The following is a 22,642-nucleotide window of genomic DNA, read 5'->3' as shown; positions in this document are numbered from 1 at the left end:
TTATGCTAACAGATAAGCAAAGGAAGAGACAATAATTTGTGTTTGTCAAAGAAATCAGGCTTTTATTAGTATAAAACCTAAAGTACATTTTTAATATAAACATTTATCAGAATTCAAAAATATATAGTCTGGGTCACAGAAGTTGCTGAATGGTGGATTTAAGGTAGATATATAAGGGCAAATGTAACATCATTCCCTTTATGATCCTCTTAATTGTTCTTGGAATTCTTTTGATGTATTTTTAATGCATTTGCTGTATCTTGGTTGAAATATCTGCTCCATATTTGCTGTTGTCATTCCAAATGATAGTGTCTTCTTTCTCTTTCCTAGCTGCATAATAAATGTGCTTCTCATCTCAAACCTGAATGTGACTGCGGACCTTTGAAGGACCATATTTTACCACCCACAACAATCTGTCCAGTAGTACTGGTGAGTTTTTCCTTCTCATCATTCTGCTCTAACTTGGTGTTTTTATGACAAACTGGTACGCTATACCACTAAATGCTCCCAGGGCTGATTTTCCATTGATCAAGGCAGCGCTCTATAGATCTAAAATACCTCATTACTGCCGAGTAGACACTTTGCCCACTATATTTCCTTTTTTCTTCATGGCACAATAAACGTTTTAGTAAGGTATGCTCTAACTGAAGCTGACTCAGGCTTTACCACTTAGTCATGCTGTACTTACCCTAAATTGTATAGGCAGAACACTTCTACATTTTACATGTTTTATAGATCTAGCTTCCCAGAATAATGAAGTTGTTCTTACGGGCAATTTTGCTGGGAATGCACATTATATATCTGCAATGTTGAGTTCTCCTATCTGGGTCAGAGGCTACCTCCAATGAGGACACATATGCTAAAGAAAGTTATGTACTGCCATTAGGTGTATTTTATTTTTTATTACTGAACAATAAATTTAACCACCTGCAAAATACTTAATTAAATAAATATGTAAGTGGGAAATGCATAACTAAGTCAGCCCAGAGAAGAGCAAACCTTGACAGAAGGAGAAGTAGATATTCAAAGGTAATATTCATATTACATTTTGAAATCCAAATTGTTTCTTAAGTGAAACACTTATTTTACAAAACAAACTATTTTATATCCATAATGCAGTTTGCATTTTTAAAAATGACATGGAAATTAAGTGGCTGGAACTTTAGCTTGATATAATAAAAATACAACAACTAAGAAATGTTAGACAAATACTTTTCTAAAGGTCAACCTAGAAATTAATCAAATTACTCAATTTGCACCCACTTATGATTCATTTTGTAATTATCTGTAAATACTGGTTGTATTTTAAATGTCTTTATTTAAAAATTATTTAAAACTCTTCATTTTCTCAAACTACAAATATAGAGCAAAAGAAAATACCTCCACATTGCTGAGGATAGCAATAACTAATTCTAAGTTTCCTTTTTTCATGTGAGATTCATAAGACATCCTGTAGTAAATAAGATTAATTAAAAATAATGAATGCCATATAAAAATACTTTACATTTTAGATGAATTTGGGTGTTATTTTATTCTTTCATAGTGTTGTCTTAAAGAGAAAGGACTTGTACAGTTTTTACATGTTTACATTCTTTTTAAAATTATAGTAATTTTACTAGTTTTGATGCAACCTTGATCTCAGATTTTAACCCTAGAAAGAAATTCATCATGCTGCCCTACCATCTAGCTGCCTGTGTAAAACCCTACTCAGTTCATTGAACCAGGGGACTACACTTATGTCAACCTCTGGTCACATAAAGTCAAGCATGAATTGCATTCTTTTTATTTCTCTATCTTTTCTTTCTTTGAGAGAATCAAAGGTAAAGAACATGTGTTACATGAATATTCTTATCTTCTAATGATTGTACAAAACCCTCTCTTTTTTTTTTTTTAGATACTCTTGATTCTGAAGATTTATTTTCAAACATTAAATCTTCCTACAGTTTTAATCATGATTTGCATCTCAGCATTTGCTCTTTTATCATTTCCTTGGTACTACCTACTCTATAATATTTGGCACTATTGACTACTTCATCCTTCATGAATGCCTACCTTTCACTGACTGCCATTATACCACACTCTCCTGGGCTTTCTTCTGTTTGTCTGGATACTTCCTTTTTATCTTTCCTGGCTTTCATGACTTCATCCTGCTCCATGCCGGTGCATCCCTTTGCTCAACCCTCATATGTCACAGCTTTTCACTCTTAACATTCTTCCCAGTGGGATCTTGTTTATTTAGTTGACTTCATTATTATGTTAATTTATATTCAGTTCATCCTCCATCCATAGGTTTGCATCTCAAACCTATAAAGCTGCAATTTGAAGGTCCCATGCTGTCTTACATGCCCACTATATTATCATCATTCAATGTGCTAATGGTAGCTCATATATAGAGAGCACATATACCATACCAGCTACTATGCTAAACATATTCATTCATTAATTCAGCAGGTATTTATTGAGTGTCTAGTTGATGCCAAATAGTATTATAGGTAGGGGGGTAAAATGGTAAAAGCTAAATTAAATCTTTGCTTTTGTGGAGTTTTCATTACAGCAATAAACAGTGAAGTAAGAAAATTATTTCGTACCTGGTTGTACTTTAAATATAAAGGACAAAACTGAAGCAAAAAGAGAAGAAATGTGGGGCTGTAGTTATGAAAGGGGTAGTCAAGAAAGTTCACTAAGGGGATAGTTGAATGAACAGGTGAAGAATGTGCGGGAGTCACCCACATGACTCTCTGGGGATGGAACTTCACAGAGGAGTCACCAAGGATGGACAAGTAAAGACTCAGAGGCAGGAGAAAACTATCCTATCTGAAGGGTATCAAGGAGATTAATGGCTGGGCATAAGTGAAAAGGAGGAGGAATAGTAAAGGGGAAGGTCAAAGATGTCATAAAATGTTCATACCCTGTAGGGCAATTTAGGCCACTGTAAGGTCTTTAGCTTTTATTCCAAGTGAGGTTGGAAGCTGTTAGAGGATTTTGACCAGAAAAGGGAATGATCTGACTTACATCTTAATTTATTTTATTTTATTTTATTTTTTTAATACCTATGTATTTTTAAAATTATTAACATATAATGTATTTTTTGTTTCAGGGGTACATTTTAAAAAGAACAATGTAATTGTTGAGGGGACAGCAATGAACAAAACATATGTGACACTTCTCTTTTCTCAGAGAATTAGGAACCTGGGATGTTGCTGAGAGCAAGGATGGTATAAAATGTTTGAGAAGTTTGAGGATTGGGAAGAAGTCACACAACAGGCACTGAGGAAAGTGGGAGCTTAATGGATCAAGGAAATACCATTTGTTTGGCAGGGAGTAGTGAGCAGCCACTTGTTTATCATCATAAACTTAGAATAAAACCAGTAAGCTTGGATGAGTATATTTCTCTGGTCACATTCAGTCATATTTCTCCAGTTCTATTCTAGTTCCAGGAGTAGAATAGGCATAGCCTAGCCTTAAGGAGACTGTGTTTTGCTAAATATGATAAAAAGAGAGAGTAGCCAGGGAGTTCAGGGTATATGCAATAGAGTGAGTGTAAGGGTTGACCATGGAATTTAAGCTGGGAGGTGAGGGAAATAAGGACATGAAGAGGGAGGTACAATAATGGGTGTTAGGAAGAATATGTTGTAGATTATAGTTGAATCCAAGATTGTTGAAATCAAGGTTATCGGTGTCAGGTTGTGAGAGTGAGTGGGGTAGCAAACAGATTATGAAGGGGTTGTGGTCACTGGTAATGACACATATGAATTTGTTTAATCCTCAAAATGACACCATAAGATAAATATTATAACTATCTCCATTTTATTTATGAGTAAACTGAGAAACAGAGAGGTTAATAAATTTCCTGTGTCACATGGCTATGAGGTGACAGACCAGAATTGGGACCCAAGAAGTATCACTCCAAGACTCATGCACTGAACTCATCATTCTCACTCTTTCTCCAAATCCCAAAACAGGTCCTCTCCCTGTCCTGTTTGTCTTATCTTGGTGACTAGAACATTCATATCCTAACTTTCCCAAGACAGAAACCTAAGAATTATCATTGATGACTCATCGTAAATATCAGATTAATCACTGGGCAGCCTATTCTAATGTTCTCAATCCTTTAACTGCCTCACACGTCACCATCACAAATCATTCTCCAGGATTGTCCTAATGGTATCCTTACTGAATTGCCTCCATTCCATACGTTCTTCATTCTGTGGAAGCAGAATGGATCCACTTGCCAAAATGCAATCTGGTATTTTCCTGCTTAAATATTTTAACATATTTAAAATAAGTAAATATCCAGTAATTCTCTATTTGAATTCCAATTTATCTAGCATGTTAAGCAAGGCTCTAACTAGATCAACTCACCTAAACCCTCATATGCCAGTTGCACCCTAGAAATCAAAGATAATTGGAACTACTGTAGTTCTCTTAAGTACACCCACTTTCTAAAGCTTTTGGAGTTTTGTATATATTAATAAATCAGCCTGAATCTCTTTACTTTAAAATTTCCCCTGCCTCGCTAAGTAGAAATTAAAGGTTACTTTTTTAGCCTGGAATAAATACTCATACTACTATTGGACCCGTTAACTATTGAAATACTAATAATATAAAGGAATTATGCAGTTGTTCTGCCCACATAATTGCTTAATCTGTTCTGACTGATGGGCTCTGAGACTTTTTAATTTGTAAACTCTCATTTGACATCCCAGGAATAGCTCCACACCATATCACCCATTGTAAATTTTTAACTTTTGTTTAAAGAATATCATTAGTTTTCACAAATAATATAATCCTGTTTTCCTTTTTATTTTTCAATAACAATTTTCTTCTTAAAAATTATGAGTCCCATTTTCTCATGCTGATGTTCTTGAAGAAGAGCAGGTGAGGTTCAGAATCACTGCAGGATGGACATGAATAGAAGAAATCTATCTCTATTCTAGGAAATATAAAATGAAGAACTTAAGATACCTATTTTTATTGAGATTTTTTTTTCCCTTTGCCTTGACTATATAGTCAAGAATTAGCTGTTGAATGAGTGACATAAACTTAATACGGAGCTTAATTCCTGGATGAAGCATCTAAATAACACACTACAAGGTCAAGGTCCACAGCAACAGTCTTTTGATATTTTAGAACATCTTTTTAGGTGTTATTTATCTTTTAAAAAATCCTGCATCACATTTCTCAGCCTCCCAATTGCTCCCCAGCACTTGTTATTAACTTCAAGTTAATGATTCAGTAGATATGTGCTCACTTGTTATGGAGATTAGCAAGGTAAGCACCTTCTTTGCACTGATGACACACTTTTATTGGCATATACTACCAACGGCTTCCACACATAATTGGTCTTGATAGTGCCTATTGCCATAAAAATGGATTGAAACCAACTACTCCGAAATTAAAATTGAAATGTGACCAGTGAGTCTAGACATCAGATATAATCACTGTTTTCTGGAATTGCAGTTAATCTCTGGCATATTTCGAGAGTATTATAAAAAAAAACATATTGCTTAAAATTTATGTAATTTAGAGATTTTTGTCAAGATACTCCTATGACTGTGTTTGAATACTTATAATGCTTTCTTTGAAAAATCTTCCAGCAAAAATGATGACACTCATGGTCCATTTACTGTCATATCGAAGAAAATTCAGAACTGTTTACATAGGCAGATTTCTTGAAGGCCTTCCCTCATCCTGCCTCCAAACAAATGTAAAGTGTTTCCAATCTATTCAATGGGGACTCTTGATAAACAACTTAATTTCCATAAAAGGCCATTAATCCTTCCCAATTGGTTGTTAAAATGAATATTTCTCCTTTGAATGGAATCTATTAAAAAATATATTCTTGATTCTCCTTGTAGATTGAACTCGGAAATTTCTGTTGTCCAATCTCAAAGTGACAATGCAAAAAATTGTAATAATTTCATGTAGAACATGGCCTGATAAGCATGAAATGCACCTTTTATGTTCTTTTATGTTCTACATTTTACCCCCAACCAAAGACAGACTTGGTCCATTTGTTTTAGTCCCTTACTGAATTGCTTTAATTTTATTCGGACTCACCATTATGTCATTAACCTACATTGAAAGACATTTTAAAAGTCATATAGGACTCCTTGTTGTAACAACAAAAGCTGTTTTTAGAGATGCCTTCATTACCTAACAGTAATCCTTCTCAATTCTCTTTATTGTGGTTTGTTATCTTTTGTACCCTATCAATCCTATTACTGTTATGGGGTTTTTTTTAAATTATATATTATTACATATTTATTATTTGCGCACACACACACACATATGTTAGCCCCCTGCCCCCCCCCCCAAGAAAGGCTGAATACAATAGATCCAGGCATTGTGTTTAAATTAAATAATAAAAAAAGAAGGTTCCATATATGCATTTAGGATAAAACACAATGCCTGGATCTATTACTTTCATGTTTTATCTTCTATCCTTAAAATGCACAGAGGTAAATGCATACCACATTTGGCAATGATGCATGTATTTATGTTATTTACTTCTTTGTGCTAATCCATAACTTTATTACTATCCCATCCATAAATTTCTCTTCATTATAATGGCCTCAGAACTTCTAAAATTATTTTTAATAGTACATAAATTTGTTAGATCACAGAAATCAATGAGATAGGCTAGATAAAGTCCCTTTGATTCTTAGAGTAATTTGTAAAGGAAGCTACAAATTTGATCAACTTCTCTAGAACTGTAGTGTAGTCGGTATGTTCATTCCAGGTTTTATATTATTTTTTTATGATCAGTCAAATTGGGTCTCTAAGAGTGTACATGTTTTTATAATGATTCTTCAGTTTGAGGGAGGCTTTTATTACACTGATTCTTTCACTCTCAACAAAAGAAAACTTGAGATGTCTCATGGGGAAGTGGCATTTTAAACTTTATGTTTGAACAGTGAAATGAAGCAGATCATCATAAAAATCATTTTTATTATATTTAGCTCCATGATTTAATTTAGTTTTCTCCATGCATAGAATGATTTTTGTACATTATTATTTCAAGATTCCTTTTTTTTCTAAATAAGGGGTTGATTATTAGTCATTTTCTATATCAATATATGCTAGTAAAGGTAATAAATATAAGGATGCTATAATGTTGATTACTTTAAACTAGAGTTTATTGTTTAAAGATTTTATTTATTTATTAGAGAGAGAGAAAGAGAGAGCATGCGCAGGTGAGCATGCAAGCAGGAGGAGGTGCAGAGGGGGAGGGAGAGAAAGAGGGAAAGAATCCCAAGCAGACTCTGCACTGAGCATAGAGCCTGAAGCAGGGCTCAATCTCACAACTCTGAGATCATGATCTGAGCTGAAACCAAGAGTCGGATGCTTTACCAACTGAGCCATGCAGGTGCCCCTAAACCAGAGTTTATATTAGAGATAAGTATCTACTGTTTATACACTATAATGACTGTCTTTATTTTAAGGTCATTACTGACAATTTCTGTGCATTATTTTTATATACAATATCTGCAGTGCAAGATTCTTTTGTTTTACCATCTTTTTCTCTCTGCTTCTTCCTTTCTTTTTTCCATTGTCTTTTTAAGTTACTGGAGCTAAAAATCCAGATAAGAGTATTTATCTTATTTCCTACAAATTACACTCTATTGGTCAAGACAGGTAAGCAGATTACATATTATGGCAAAATAAATATTAATTTATAGGGGCTCTAGAGAACAGACTCTTAATTCTTCCAGAGGGTAATTTAAAGAGTAAATGAAAACTTTCTTAAAGAAATGATGCCTTACTTTTGAAGAATATAATAAGTGGGGATTTGACCGCCAGATGCACAGTGAATGCCATATGAGTAGTCTCAGCAACCAGAGAGGACAGAGTGAGATCTTGAAACTAAGAAATGTTAATTAAGGGTTATATATAGAGGTGAGGCTTGGAGAGATGGACAAGATAAGATCTGAGATAGTGGAAGGTCTGTCCTGTCTTGTCAAGGAGTTGGGCTTATCCAGTATAAATAGAGGACTACATTATCAGGTTTTAGAAAGAAAATACTGGTAGCAGTGTGATCTAAAATAGATTTAAAGCTGGGAGGAAAAAAATAAAGCTGGGAGCACAGGAGATATGAGAGTATAAATACAGGATTGTGATTTGAACAATCAGAAACACCAACAGAGTAAGAAAATGAGGGAATCAGGAGAGAAGATTGCAGCAGAAAGTGAAATTAGAGTGTCTGATTTGATTTCAGAGTAGATTAGCCCAGAGGACGGTAAAATCCAGTTTGCAGCCATGGGTCTGGGAGGCTCACCCTGTGTGGAGAGGAGGTTCACTAGCTATCAGGAGGTCAAGTAACTCTGGGGATAGTTTATTGTATGTTGTCCCTAAAACATCCTAAGATAATTATAGGGTCTTGATGAAATGGTTGCTGTATAATCATAATGAATAAGAATAGCGGGGAGAGCTATGAGGTTCCATGAGTTTCAAATGATAAGAGATAGTCTACTCTGAGTCCTCAAGAATGATGAGTTGGATGGAAAGCCGAGAGATTTCCATAAAAACTATAGGACAAGTACTGGTTGAGAGAATGAGCAACCTCTTTTCAGAAATGTACTAGGGAAAGTGGCAGTGACTTAGAAAGAAAAACAGTAATTTGTTTATTTTAAGCAAAGATTCAGAAAGCCCAATGAAGAGTTTTAGAAATGAAGTGAGATACAGAAGATCAATTTAGGAGAAAGAAAGCAGAGATAAGCTTGGGATAATGATGACCAGAAAGGATAGAGACTAGAAAAACTTAATTTGCACATGAACTCTGGATCTGTGGGCAAGTTGTTTCCTTCAGGGGTTACAGACTGGTAACAAATGATTTGTGCCCAGAATATAAAAATAATTCATGTAAATAAATAATAAGTAACAATCCAATCCAAAAGGGCAAAAGACCTAAAATAGGCTTTGAATAAAATACACATACACAAATCACCTATAAACATATAAATGTATGCACACCATCTTTACTCTGTCGGGAAAATACATGTTTAAATCTCAATAGATAACACTACACACCCCTCAGAATTATTAAGACAATTAAAAATCCTAGGCTTTGGAAAGGATAGGAAGCAAGTGGATTGTTCATACATTGCAGGTAGGAGAATAAATTGGTTCAGCCATGTTACAATACTGTGTGGTAATATACTCTCTGTATTTGAATCCTGGCCTTTTCACTAATTTTGTAACATGAGGCAAGTTACTCATATTTCGTACATCTGTATTTCATTTGTAAAATGGAATTAAACAATTTAATTCATGAAAACTGCTTAGAAGTATGCCCAGTACATAGACAGTGTTTGGTTGATATCACCTACTATTACTGTTATTTTAAGTATTATGTTGGAATTTAAAAAAATAAATTTTAACCATTTATTATAAAATAAAATTTATAAAAACAACATAAAAATTAAGAGAAAAAATGAAAAATTGGGATAAGATATATAAGAACAATTATTAATATATAAATGGAAGCACTATTAAAAGCTTCCTCTTGATTCTTAGATGTATATTTTTGACATATCTGTACTTAAACTTGATATATCATGTTTTTTTATACTTATTTTTATACTTAAACTAATATCCTTAAATGTATGTGTTTCTATATACTATGGAACATTGCTATCCATGGCTATATAATGTCTTATTAAATGAAGATATCATAATTTAGTTGAAATAATGTTTATGCCTAGCATGTTTCCAATTATTTATTTTGTTATGATATGTAACACCTTAGTGAACATCTTTATGAAGAATGGCTTTTCCTGGTTACTCTGTAATCGATATTGCAAAGTATCCTTGTTTTGCTCATACTGTATTATTTTGTTCTACACATGAATCAGATTTCACAGTTGTTTAGTACATTCTGTAGTATAAACATTTCTAAATCAGGAACATAATGTTTGGAATGTTTCTTAAAACAAAACAAAAAACTATTAATTTAAACATTTAAGTAACTAATTTTAGATGATAATTTTATCTTATGTTTAAACAAAGATAATATTTTCAGAATATACAGTCAAAATAGTATTCATTGGCAGAAGGTGATAGAGTAAAAAATAAAGTGTATGTTCAGTATTGTGCCCCTTTTGGACCAATTGTGGTCTCTTCTCCCCAGAATATATTCTTGTTATAATATTCTGTATTACCTTAAATAAACCTCAAAGAATGCCAACAAAATCAATAATGAAGCTCGTTAACTCAGAGAAAGGAAAATAAAGCTATTTGGTTAATAAGATTTCTAGACATATCCTTAGACTTGATTCACATTTTCCCAACTACCTCTCTTCTTTACTGTGACTGAAAACTTGGACAACATGGTGTTGCTGAAATACACAGTCCACACATCTCTACATATAACACCCTTGGAGAACCATATGTCTATATTACCTTCTCTTCTTCCAATCTTGCTTGCTCTTCTACAATTATAAGAATTCTACTAAATTATGCATTGTAGCTATGGTGATTAAGCTTTGCGTAGCATCGGGTATGTTAAATCTTTCCTGAAAGTATGTGTTTAATCAAGTCATTACTCCTCAATGATGTCAAAAGTTCTTTTAGAGCGTGAAAGCATGGCATGTGTGTATGTTCCTCACAGTCTAGCTATTATGGGCTCTTTCTGTATTCTCTATCTGTCACTTAACTGCAACCAGAACAGTTAATAATGACAATTTCAATAGTAAACATTAGCCAATTTAAGGAGGGGGAGAGATGTTTGAATTCCCTGTGATTCTGAAATTTGGATTTTGAATGCTCTGGAACCTTAACTTTCTATACTAGTTGTAGGGCTCCCAGAAGTCTGGTGGAGAGGTGTGAACAGTTGGCTAAGGATGTGACTTGCTGCACTGAGCTTCAGTTTTTATTTAACATCATTTCAGCTGCTTCTCCCTTCTTTGCATTTACCTCTTTAACCTTTAACCACAGTTACTGAAGTCATCTATTTTCTTGAAATTCTTTATGTAATATACCATGGGTTTGTGCCTGTGCAATTTTCTTTTTTATCTAAAGAGTGGGGACAAAGCCCATTGTCAGTGCTCAATAAATGTTTCATCAATGCCATTACTTAATATCCATTTAATTAATATTCATTATAGATCAATTCATAATTGTCATCATAGTAATGATAGGCAAAAAAGAATCTAATTTTTTCCATACTTTGAAAATCTAACTCAGACTCATTTTTATGTTATTATTCATAAAAGATAGCTGCTTTTTATTTATTTATTTTTAAAAAATATGTAGAATTAAATTCTGAACATTCCTCTATTTTTTGCCAATGGTTTTCTGACTCAAATTCCAGTGAGGAACACATTTAAGCATTAAAGCTCTATAATGTTTATAAAATATGTGTACATCCATTTTGGTTGGACAGATTCTTCATGTATTTTTATTTTAAAGGTACATAGGATAAGAAATGGGCAAGGACCCTGCCTCACTAAGTGATGATTCCATCATCTACACTTATGAGATGAACCATTTATCTGTTACATTGTCTTAGATTGATTTTAGAGGTTTCTGAAGAACCCATCTTTGTGGTAGCTTAGGCTATATAATATAGAATATGTATACTTACAAATAAGGTCGAATCTAGAAGAAAAAAATCGTTATATTGCAGCAAATTGTATTTGTTTCTACCTAACTATGATAGAGTTCTATTTTTAGGATTCTAAAATACTATTTTTAGTTTTGTTTTTTTTTAATAGGGCTGCAAAGATATTTTTCCACATTTCTATGATATTTTATCCCTAACATGTAGCTGTACCTAGAGCAAATTATAATAATTTTTTTAAGGAAACAAACTTGGAGTCTGTTAATTTTGTCATGGTTTATAGAAAAGCAAAAGCAAAAGGCTGACATGACATAAACTGAAAGTTCAATTAATCGAAAATCTGATGGAAATCTAAATCATGTAAGCAAAAATTAGCATTATCTAAAGAAGAATAAAATATATTTGATAGCTAAAATCTAGGAAATAGGCTAAAGCAAAGAATATTTTGTATGTACCTGATTCAAAAGTGAGTATATGCAATTATGTATTAATGAATTAAGTTATTCTACAACTTGTTACCAATAACATTCAAAGCAGCTTATATAAGTAAGCAGCAATCTAAAACAATAAATGTACACCTAAATCAAATTAGACTTAGAAATTCATGTCGCTAATATCCTAAAAAAGTTGACAGAGGTAGCTTGCAAATTTGTCCCTGAGTTTCTTAGTAGCCTCATGAAACGAGGGGAAATACAGTCTTGCAGTCTTCACAACATAAAAACAAATCATTCATTTAGCGGAAACACTTTTTTTTTTAAAAGATTTATTTATTTATTTGAGAGAAAGACACAGAGAGAGCACAAGCAGGAGGAGAGGCAGAGGAAGAGGGAGAAGCAGACTCCCTGCTGAGCTGGGAGCCCAACGTAGGGCTCTATCCCAGGACCTGGAGATCACGACCCGAGCCAAAGGCAGATGCTTAACCATCTGAGCCACCCAGGCGCCCCAACACTTTTAATTGTTACTGTTGTTACTGAGATCTGAGATTAATTTCTTCCATAGCAAATTGTATTGGGAGGGCACTACGCCTCAACAATATTGCTATAATTGTAGTAGTGTTTGTTTCCTTTGGTTTCTCTTTTTTATAATAACTGTCAATGCAGACTGATGGCTTATGGCCAAAGTGCATTTTAGTATAAAGAAGTCTACCTGTTGCAAAAATAAAATAGTAATAATTCTGCCACAAGAAAAAAGAAAGAAGCAGGGCCACCTGGCTGGCTCAGTCGTTAATTGTCTGCCTTTGGCTCAGGTCAGGATCCCAGGGTCCTGGGATTGAGCCTCACATCGGGCTCCCTGCTCCGCGGGAAGCCTGCTTCTCCCTCTCCCACTCCCCCTGCTTGTGTTCCCTCTGTCGCTGTATCTCTCTCTCTGTCAAATAAATAAATAAAATCTTTAAAAGAAAAAAGAAAGAAACATAGTAGTTAAAAGTTAGATGGATGTCATTCATGAAGATTTATTGTATTGAGCAGAAGTTAACAGCAATTGTTTTACATGATCGAGAATACTAAAGAAAATATCTACTTTATAATATATTGATTTAAAAGGAATAACTGCAAGGTTGAGAAAAAAATACCTTAACAGAAACTAAAATATATCAGTGTCTATATAGGGAAGAATCAACTTTTGAGGACAACTGAATCAGTGATCTGAAGGAGAGGATTAAGAAAATCTCCTTTAGTACAAGGAGAATAGCAACAAGGTGCTATCCCTAAAGAAAAAATTAAAATATTTTCTTAGGTCTAAGTATACTGAAGAAAATCAGATTAAGCTAAAAAGAACCAACATCTTCAAATTCACTCGTCTATTTAATGTGATTCACAAATAGTATTTATTTATTTATTTTTTGCTTGGCAAAATGATTCCACAGTTTACAGGGAAGAATAAATACGCACAAATACATTTTAAATTCATAAAACCATAAACAATAGTAAGGAAAGACCTGTTTTTTTTTTAAAGATTTTATTCATTTATTAGAAAGCGTGCAAGCGAGAGGCAGCAGAGGGAAAGGGAGAAGCAGACTCCCCACTGAGTAGAGGGCCCAGTAGGGGGCTTGATCCCAGGACCCTGAGATCATGACTTGAGCTGAAGGCAGCTGTTTAACCGACTGAGGCACCCAGGTGCCCCAGGAAAGACCTGTTTTTAGCAAACCTTAAGATTATGCTTACTAAAATCTCAGTGATCAAAATAACGTAATAGTGGCTCTAGAAGATATAAGGACCTGGTAGAAAGTCTAAAACACAGTAAACTATATGTAGTAATATAGTGTATGATGAAGGCCGCATATTAAATCTGGAGGGGGATGGTGGGGATCAGTTGTGTTGAGATTACTGTGTAGCCATATGGGAAAGTAAATTAAGATAAATTCCACTTTATACCTACTCCAAAATAAATCAAACATGGATTGAAGGTTTATTTTTGACCTATAAAAAGATTTATTTTTTTTGCCTTTTGACCTTCTTCCTAAAAGGAAGACATTAAAGAAAATGTTGACAGACTTGACCAATCAAAAATTTCTTTTAAAAATGGTTAAGGACCAAAACCACAAATCAAGGCAAACAAGCATTATAACAAATAAAGCCTTGTTTTATAAAATTAATGCAAATAACTATAAAATAATTTAAAAACGTAACTCATCAATAATTGAGAAAAACATATTAAAACAAGTCAGAGATCATACCTTTTCTATCCAGTGAGACACGATTTCCACAAAGTGTGGCATAAATGTTCCCAAATATGTGAACCTCTGTTTTGGTATTTCTGCTTATGCCCTCCAAAGGAAGATTGGGGTTAGGGCAGGGCAAATATCCAGAACTAACTGCATTACAGTAGAAATAAATACTTTAAATCATTTCTCTCTTCTGACTCTTAAATTTTCAGTGCAATAAAAATCAGATCCCTTCACCACTAGACATTTAAGGATAAATTCCACCTTGCAAAGGTAACCTGTGGTTTTAATGATTCCACATGAAGTGGTGGTCATCATAAAGTATTTATATACATGCTTTTCTCTGTTTTACTATTAAAAATAACTTGTCTGTTTTCAACTTTCAACTTGAAACCTGAGCAAGAATTGATTCATTTAGAACTTTTGGTCTGTACGCCAATTTCATGCACAATGCAGTGATTTTTGACGCTCTTTTGTCTTTTTTCCTTAGTTCAACCTATATTCCCTCCTTTCTGTAGAATAAAGATTATTTAATTCTTTTGAGGCTGCCATACTCATTCCTTGCCTTTCAGTCTAGATGGTAAAATATATCATTTCAAATTCTGTTGCTAATACTCACAGAAGCTTTAACCAATTTGGCCTCACGTTCCCAAGGAAACCCAAATCCTTTAGGAATACAGCTCACCACACCACATTCTATTCCCTATAATATTATTCCTATTTCACCCCAACCTCAAATATTCTTGAATTCTTCCATTTGGTTAGCATTACTCCAACATCCTGGAGTCACCAATGCCTGTATCCCTCCAGTTTCTTTCATTCTAGCACTTTCTTCTTCTCTTTCTCGCCATTTTTCCCTTTTCATGGCATCTGCCCCACAATATATGGACTAATTTCCAATTAAAACACTCAAATAAAGTGTCACCTAACATCTTGTGCTAGATAGCACTAGACAGCACCATGATTTGAGTCCAGCACTAGAACTTCTCTGTTTCACTCTTAGTGATGTGTCTGCCCTTAAACTCACACTAGAGCGATAGCTGTTCTTTTCTGCTATTTTTCTGTATCTGTAAACGGATGTGACCTTGTCTGTGTCTTACTGTAGCCATAAGTATATGCAGCTGTGAAGATACACTCACCGTGTCAAATTTTCCTCCTCCTTCTACCTTAACTCACAGTATTCTAATTCCTGACTATAAAAAGGGTAGAAAACTATCCTTGCTGTTTGTCCCAAATCCAGTGGCATTCTTTTTGGTTGGATTCCCAAGGAGCAGAGCATGAACCGGGGGTTTAGCTATTTGTGATTTAGAGAGGGAGGAATATTTCTTTTTTTTTTTTTTTTAAAGATTTTATTTATTTATTCATGAGAGATAGAGAGAGAGAGGCAGAGGCAGAGGGAGAAGCAGGCTCCCCGCTGAGCAGGGAGCCCGATGCGGGACTCGATCCCAGGACCCTGGGATCATGACCTGAGCTGAAGGCAGATGCTTAACCGACTGAGCCACCCAGGCGTCCCGAGGGAGGAATATTTCTTTATAAAACCATCTGCAAGGGAGGGAGGAAACAGGAGAGGAAGGGAGCTTTGTGCAAGAAAGGGGTTATAAGGAGAGTGTAAGCGTTGGCCTAAACCCTGGGAGTTCTGGCATAAAATCAAACCATAAAGTTGTTCTTAACTTAAGACAAGGGGCTGGTTTTTTCTAACCCATTATCAGTCATTCATTAGCAGTGGCTTCCTCCAGCATAGGAGGTGCTTGCTCTCCAGAGAGCCTGCTCCTGGAGTAAAGAATAACTCTTCAGAAAATGTGACAATTGGGAATTCTCAGTGGTCCACACTCGTAGCAGTGGGGGATAGGTATTTTGGCCAGGTGACAAAGGATCTGCTTTGGGCTACCAACAACATCCACTAGACCCCCTTTTCAAGAATCCTCTTTTTTGAATCCCCTGCAGTATTGACAGTATTTTAAGTGCTCTGTTCTCAAACTGTGGCACTCACCTCACACATTTCTACTTGGTTTTATGCTACCTCTCTAGCCACACTCGATCCATATTTCTAAATTCCTGGTCCTCCTTCTATTCTTAAATATGTTTCCATTTTTAACTATATACTTAGGTCATTATGCTCGCTGTAGATTATCTCATCCAATTCCATGACTCCAACTACCACTTTTGAACACATCTGTGTAAGCTTGTTCCCTCTGACCCCTCAAGATCCAAATACTCAGCTTCACCTTGTGGCTTTCCTCTTGGATGTCCCACAGAGGCCTCAAGGTCACATCAGGAACTGAACTTAAATTGTTTCTTGTGAAGCTTTTCCCTGTGCTCACTGACCCCTCTGCCATCACTCTCATTGCTCGCATGAAAGGGTAGACCTCTTTATGTTTAGCACCTAATTCATTGTGACAAATATTAGATGTTCAACAAATATTGACTGAATTAATGAATCACAATCAGTTGTCTCTTTTTATCCCCATCAGTTATCACTTTCTCTTGAGTCAGGAAGAAAATACATCAGACAGTGACATAAATATCCAATAACAAATTAAAATGGGTATGTGGCATGGAGGCTTATTTTTAAAAATCATTCATAACACATGGTAATTAAATCTTACTGTTACAAGCTAATAAAATTGAGTTTAAAGTACGTGAAGATGAGGTAATATTAGTGGATGTCTAATGAGCATTGTGTTTAGTTTCTGGAGTGGCACTTGAAGTATTTTATAATTATTACTAAATTTCAGAAAACTTGTGATTGTTATGTTATTGTACTTATATAAAATATCCAATAGATGGTACTGTGAAATGCCTAATATTTAAAATAAAATGGCATTGCAGGTAGAGAGCTTAAAGGGAACATTTCAGAATTCTGAGGAGAATCAAGACATTTTTCTCTGGATGTCAAATTATATTTAAAATCTGATTTTTAAAAATACGGTTTAAGCAATACAGTAGTCCATGTAAAAAATCATAAATATTCATTCTTAGTCTAGCTCAGAAAATGAAAATCGATGTTTACTACTAAATGGAACTTAAAAATTGTTCCTATTCTATTAGTAGTTTTTTTTTAATGTGGTGATTACTCAATGTTACTCAAATAACAGCATTTTCAGCAAGAAATTATAGCAGCAGCATGTCTTTGTCACTGAAATTCTACAGAAAATTTTATGTTAAAAATAAAGCAGGCCTGTGTGAGACAATCTCCTTTTTACTTAGAGTGAGTTCATTATTTCTTTCATATGTTGGTCTCTCCCAAAACTAGTCTAATATCTGAGTAGAACATTATACTGTTTTATAAATATAACATGCATTCAGAACATTTAAAAATACGTATGATCTTATGGAATTAATATATTTTTTTTAAAAGTAATAAGAACTGATTAGAGTTTGTTCCTAAAGAGCATATGAAAAGTAGCAATTTGTAAATAGCCTTATTTATCTTAGTGCTCATCAGTATTTCCATTTTAAAGTGGCACTTGTTTATATGTAAGAATTATGCCAAATACTGATTATCAGAACTAAGTTTTACAAAACCTATTTCTAAAGCTAAAACTGTCTGAGGAATTATGTGATAACATAGAAAGCTTGTGTTGCATGTAGCTTTTTAAAATTTTTGCTACTGTTTCTGATACTGTTCTTGAATATTGGTGAGTATTCCTTTGTATTAGGGTTGTTTATTTGTTAGTTTATTCAGTAATCTTTTATTGTGTGTGACAGTATGCCAGGTACTAGAGAAACCAAGATAAATAGCTTTTAAGAAGAACGTTTTTACATGAATCAGCAGCATACGCCCTTTGGTTTCTTTATGCGTTTACTGTTTTTTACATGTTTTATATAATCTGAGTATTTTATATTATGCATCCTCTTAAAAAGATTATAGTCTTAGGTGGATATGAATGTTCTGCTTAAGGAAAATATGCTATTGAAATACCTTGAGCTGGCTTAAGTAACGGAGGTTATTTTCTTTATTAAAAAAATAATAATTAGTTCTTTGCTAAGTCTAGGGTTTTCTGACCATTATCTCCTAAGCCATATCAAAACAAACATGCCAGATTTGTAGTAGAAAAGTGTGGGATGAACAACTATTTTCCTGGATACTTGGAGTTAAACATGATTTCTGTCCACCACTATGTAATGATAACATCTTTATGGACTCCTCAGGGAATAAAGGGGCTTCTAGAATCCTGCTCAGGCCCTTTAAGATTTTGTGTGCATTGCGTATTATGTTCTTGTCAAGAACAGTAACACATGCTGATTCATTTACTCAGATTTCCTAGTATACTGGATGTATATAACATTACACGGCCAAGTTCCTACTTGAGCTAAATGGGTTTAAATATAAACTGTGCATGCAGATCTCAAGTGATAGTCTCTTAATAGATGTCAGATACTCTTTATTGCTGCCCTCTTTTATTTCAGTAACATTTTAATTAATTCACACTGATTGAATAAATGTACATTGAGACTTGTTTCCTAATGAGGGCGCATTTAGAGGAAAGGTTTTGCATCATTCTGATATCCTGTGGGTAATTATATTCTAATTATATGGTCGGGGGAAAAGAGTCTATAACTCAGTACTGATATTGTTCGTTGGACCCAATTAATTACATGCACATAATGAAAGTTCATGATAAGGTTGACTGGCAGTCAGTGTAAAATTTTAACTCAATTGAATCTTAGCCTAATGTGAGTGCAGAATTGGACTTTAACCTGGTTAGAAAATGCTTTGGTGTGAGATCAGTGGATATTTAGAGGGGCAGAGGATAAGAACAAATTTCATTATAACTTATTTGTTTTTTAATTCGAGGTCTTTTCCAAGATTGATGCAAAGGAAAAGTTATCAGCCTAATGCTTTAATTCTAAATATTATTATCAATATTCTTTCACTACCTACAGTGATTTTTCTGTATTTTAGAAAGCCACCATGATACATTTTGAGAATGAGATCATGTTGAGAAAAAGAATAGTCATATCAGGAAGTATTATTGATTAATTTTATTCACATAAAATTCAACAGATATTAACCTATTATATTAGATGTGGTTTTTTAAGGGTGATTTTTTATTTAAAACCACCACCTGCACTCAGATCCCTGTCCCAAGCATCACAAACAGAATCATACACATACATACGTACTCATAAATAGGTGTGTTAATTATCTTTACGTAAGTAAGAGTTCTAAAGAATTACCTGACACAAATAAATAATCAATAAGACATGTGCATTTCATCTTGAAATGTATTTTGAAGATGGTTGAATCTGATGCTTAAGGATTTTGCAATACTTCAAAGAAAAGCTAAAGCCATGGGGCACCTGGGTGACTCAGTTGCTTAAGTGTCCAACTCTTTATTTCAGCTCAGGTCATGATCTCAGCGTCCTGGGATCAAGTCCTGAGTCAGGCTTTGCACTCAGCAGGAAGTCTGCTTGAGTATTCTTTCCCTCTCCCTCTGCCTCTCCCCTCCACTCATGTGCTCTTGTACTCTCTCTGTCTCTAAAATAAATCTTAAAAAAAACAACAACAACAACAACAGCACTAAAGCCATGTCTAGATACCAGCTCCCATCCTTCCTTACTCAATGTCATTGTTTTCTTTGAATGAAAGGACATTCTTCTCCAAAATGGTAGGTGTCATTTGATGCCCACGGTCCATTTGGGGATTGAGGAGTATAGCAAGGAAGACTTTTTTGTCTTTTCTTTTTCTTAGCCTCTCTTGTCTCCACTCTCTTTTTCTGCACTGTTTTCTCTCTTAGGTCTCTTCTCTCCTCTCCTGCATCTTTCCTTCTTTCTCTCTCCTGTAGCAGCTCTAACATATACATTTCATTAAATAAATAAATAAATAAATCTTTTGGTTCCATATATTCATGAGCAACAAACATAGTTTCAGATGAAGAAAGTGTGATTAAGTCCTTTTTTTGCTGAGCTCTAGGCAGGCAGTGGAAATGAGGGGAATCATTTATGTTCTAAAGTTAATAAAATAGTTACCATTTATTGGAAACTTAAATTTGTTAGACACCCTTTTAATCAGGAAGGTAGCTATCATTATCATGCCACGGGACATCTGAGGAAAGTGAAGCATAGAGAGATTGAAGAAATTTACCTAAAGTCACACAACTTGCAGGTGGCACAAGCAATACATGCCCTACCCAAATTCCATGTTCTAAACCCATTTTGGTGTTCATGCTGCATTCCCCAACAGTTGGTGAGGCACGAATTCATTTAGGGGATCTAGATCAGCATTTCAAAAAGGAATGGAAAAAGTAGCCATTACCAAGGTAGAGGAGAATAGAAGTGAAGAGAGAAAAGAATAGAATATATCAGAGAGGGGGGCATCCAAGGTAGGTAGTCTTTGTGAAATTATTTTACAAGTATATAAATATACACGTATTGTTACTATGGATCAGAGCTAAAAAGAAATTGAAGAACCCTTCTTCACCATATGGACTTCTGATGATTTTATGAGACCTAACCAAGTAGGATAACATTTCTAATGGTTTTATTTCAATAGCTAGTCAAGTAAGCAAGACAATAACAATAAAAATAACATTAGAAAGGATTTAGTTGTTGCTGATTGCTTTTATATGTAGAAAGCTATCTTTGAAACTTGGATATCTCTGTAAAGATATATTTTTAACATTTTTAGTGAAAACATTTGGTGCCCCTTAATTTTCCAAATATCCATTGCACTAGGTGTACTTTCCCTGAAGGCTCAGGGTGCTTCCTTTTCTAAACACAAACATGCACGCATACTGGGGGAGCAATTAAGGAGGGAGCCTCACAATCCCTTCTGTGCAAAATCTTCTGAACTAAACTCTGCAAATATGTGTAAACAATCACATTTACAAGAATAAGAATAGACATTCTTGTGAGCAATTAAAATTATAAGGGTAATGAAATGATCTCAATTAAAAATATTCTTACCATTAAATTTATTTGGTGCAGGCTTAAAAATTTGGCTCAAGTGAGAAGTGGTTAGTCAAGGGACCCTGAATTAAGATTATAATATGTGTATCTTCCTTTTTTTAAAGATTTAATTTATTTATTTGTCAGAGAGAGAGAGGGAACACAAGCAGGGGGAATGGAAGAGGGAGAAGCAGGCTTCCCGCCAAGCAGGGAGCCCAATGTGGGGCTCGATCCCAGGACCCTGGGATCATGACCGGAGCCTAAGGCAGATGCTTAACTGACTGAGCCACCTAGGCATCCCATATGTGTTCTTCTAAAATATTTTATTTTTGGTATTTACATTTTAATTAGGTATGTCAAGGTGCTACTGAAAAAAAAAAAGATCCTTCTAATTGAAAGACTCGCCATACATTGAAATAATGATTGGTTATAAAAATTATTTGTAGCATAAAAATTATTTCAGTCTCACTTCCTTTTTTTAAAAAGATTATTTATTTATTTATTTGACACAGAGAGACACAGCGAGAGAGGGAACACAAGCAGGAGGAGTGGGAGAGGGAGAAGCAGGCTCCCTGCAGAGCAGGGAGCCCAATGCAGGGCTCTATCCCAGGACGCTGGGACCATGACCTGAGCTGAAGGCAGACGCTTAACGACTGAGCCACCCAGGCACCCCCAGTCTCACTTCCTTTTAAAAGTTTGTTTTGTGGGGCGCCTGGGTGGCTCAGATGGTTAAGCTCTGCCTTTGGCTAGGATCATGCTCTCCAGGTCCTGGGATCAAGGCCCACGTCGGGCTCAAGCTCAGCCGGGAGTCTACTTCTCCCTCTGCCTCTCCTCCTGCTTGTGCTCTCTCTCTCTCTCTGTCCCTATCTCTCAAATGACTAAATAAAATCCTTAAAAAATAAAATAAAGTTTGTATTGTGTTCAAATGTGTGGTGTATACACTTAAGGACCTGCAAAATCATAAAAGGTTAAACAAATTATGAATCTGGAACGTGACAGTAAAATTCACCTAAATCAAATGTATTTACTTTCTCTAGGGTAGGGATGGCCTTGATACATTTTATCATCAAGTGTGAGAGACCAACTTCTCCCTTTCAGGCTGACAGTACAATTTTAGGAAGACAATTGTTCTTTTCCCAAACTCGCATTTCTTTCTCTCACTTCTTTTTTGATGCCAGAGATATCCAATTGCATATAAGGAAAGCAGCTATTTAGAATAGTTTTATTTGGCCACTTCAGTTTACCTCTGTCCTAGAAGTTACTGTGTTAAATTACTCCATATTGATATTCAAGCCCCTTCTTTCAGGCAGAACAAATGCATATTGTGGTCTCTAAATACTTCCCAGTGTTCACTGTCTTAAAATAATTTGATTTTCAAATCACTTAAAAAAATAGAGACATGGCTAGAAAGAAAGTTAGAAAAGAAATTCTTATTGAACTTGTTGTTTGAGTAAAAGGAGCCCGGGACAGGGAAGTATTATATTTGGATATCATCATTAACTTTATTTTCTTAGGCTGGTTGTCTGATC

General features: G+C 34.7%; 1 protein-coding gene across 6 annotated transcripts in view; it reads left to right on the top strand.

Moving 5' to 3' along the window:
• The window catches only part of DGKB (diacylglycerol kinase beta), a 666,176-nt gene that overhangs the window by 160,974 nt on the left and 482,560 nt on the right, over window positions 1-22,642 (top strand). For all 6 annotated transcript variants that reach the window (XM_021689586.1, XM_021689590.1, XM_021689588.1 and 3 more), the window contains one exon: window positions 331-429. In XM_021689586.1, coding sequence (XP_021545261.1) covers window positions 331-429 — 99 coding nt within the window. The remainder of the gene's footprint in view (window positions 1-330; window positions 430-22,642) is intronic.

The sequence above is a fragment of the Neomonachus schauinslandi genome, chromosome 12 (assembly GCF_002201575.2).
Source record: "Neomonachus schauinslandi chromosome 12, ASM220157v2, whole genome shotgun sequence".
Taxonomy (NCBI): Eukaryota; Metazoa; Chordata; class Mammalia; order Carnivora; family Phocidae; genus Neomonachus; species Neomonachus schauinslandi.
This window is presented reverse-complemented; position numbering and strand designations above follow the sequence as displayed.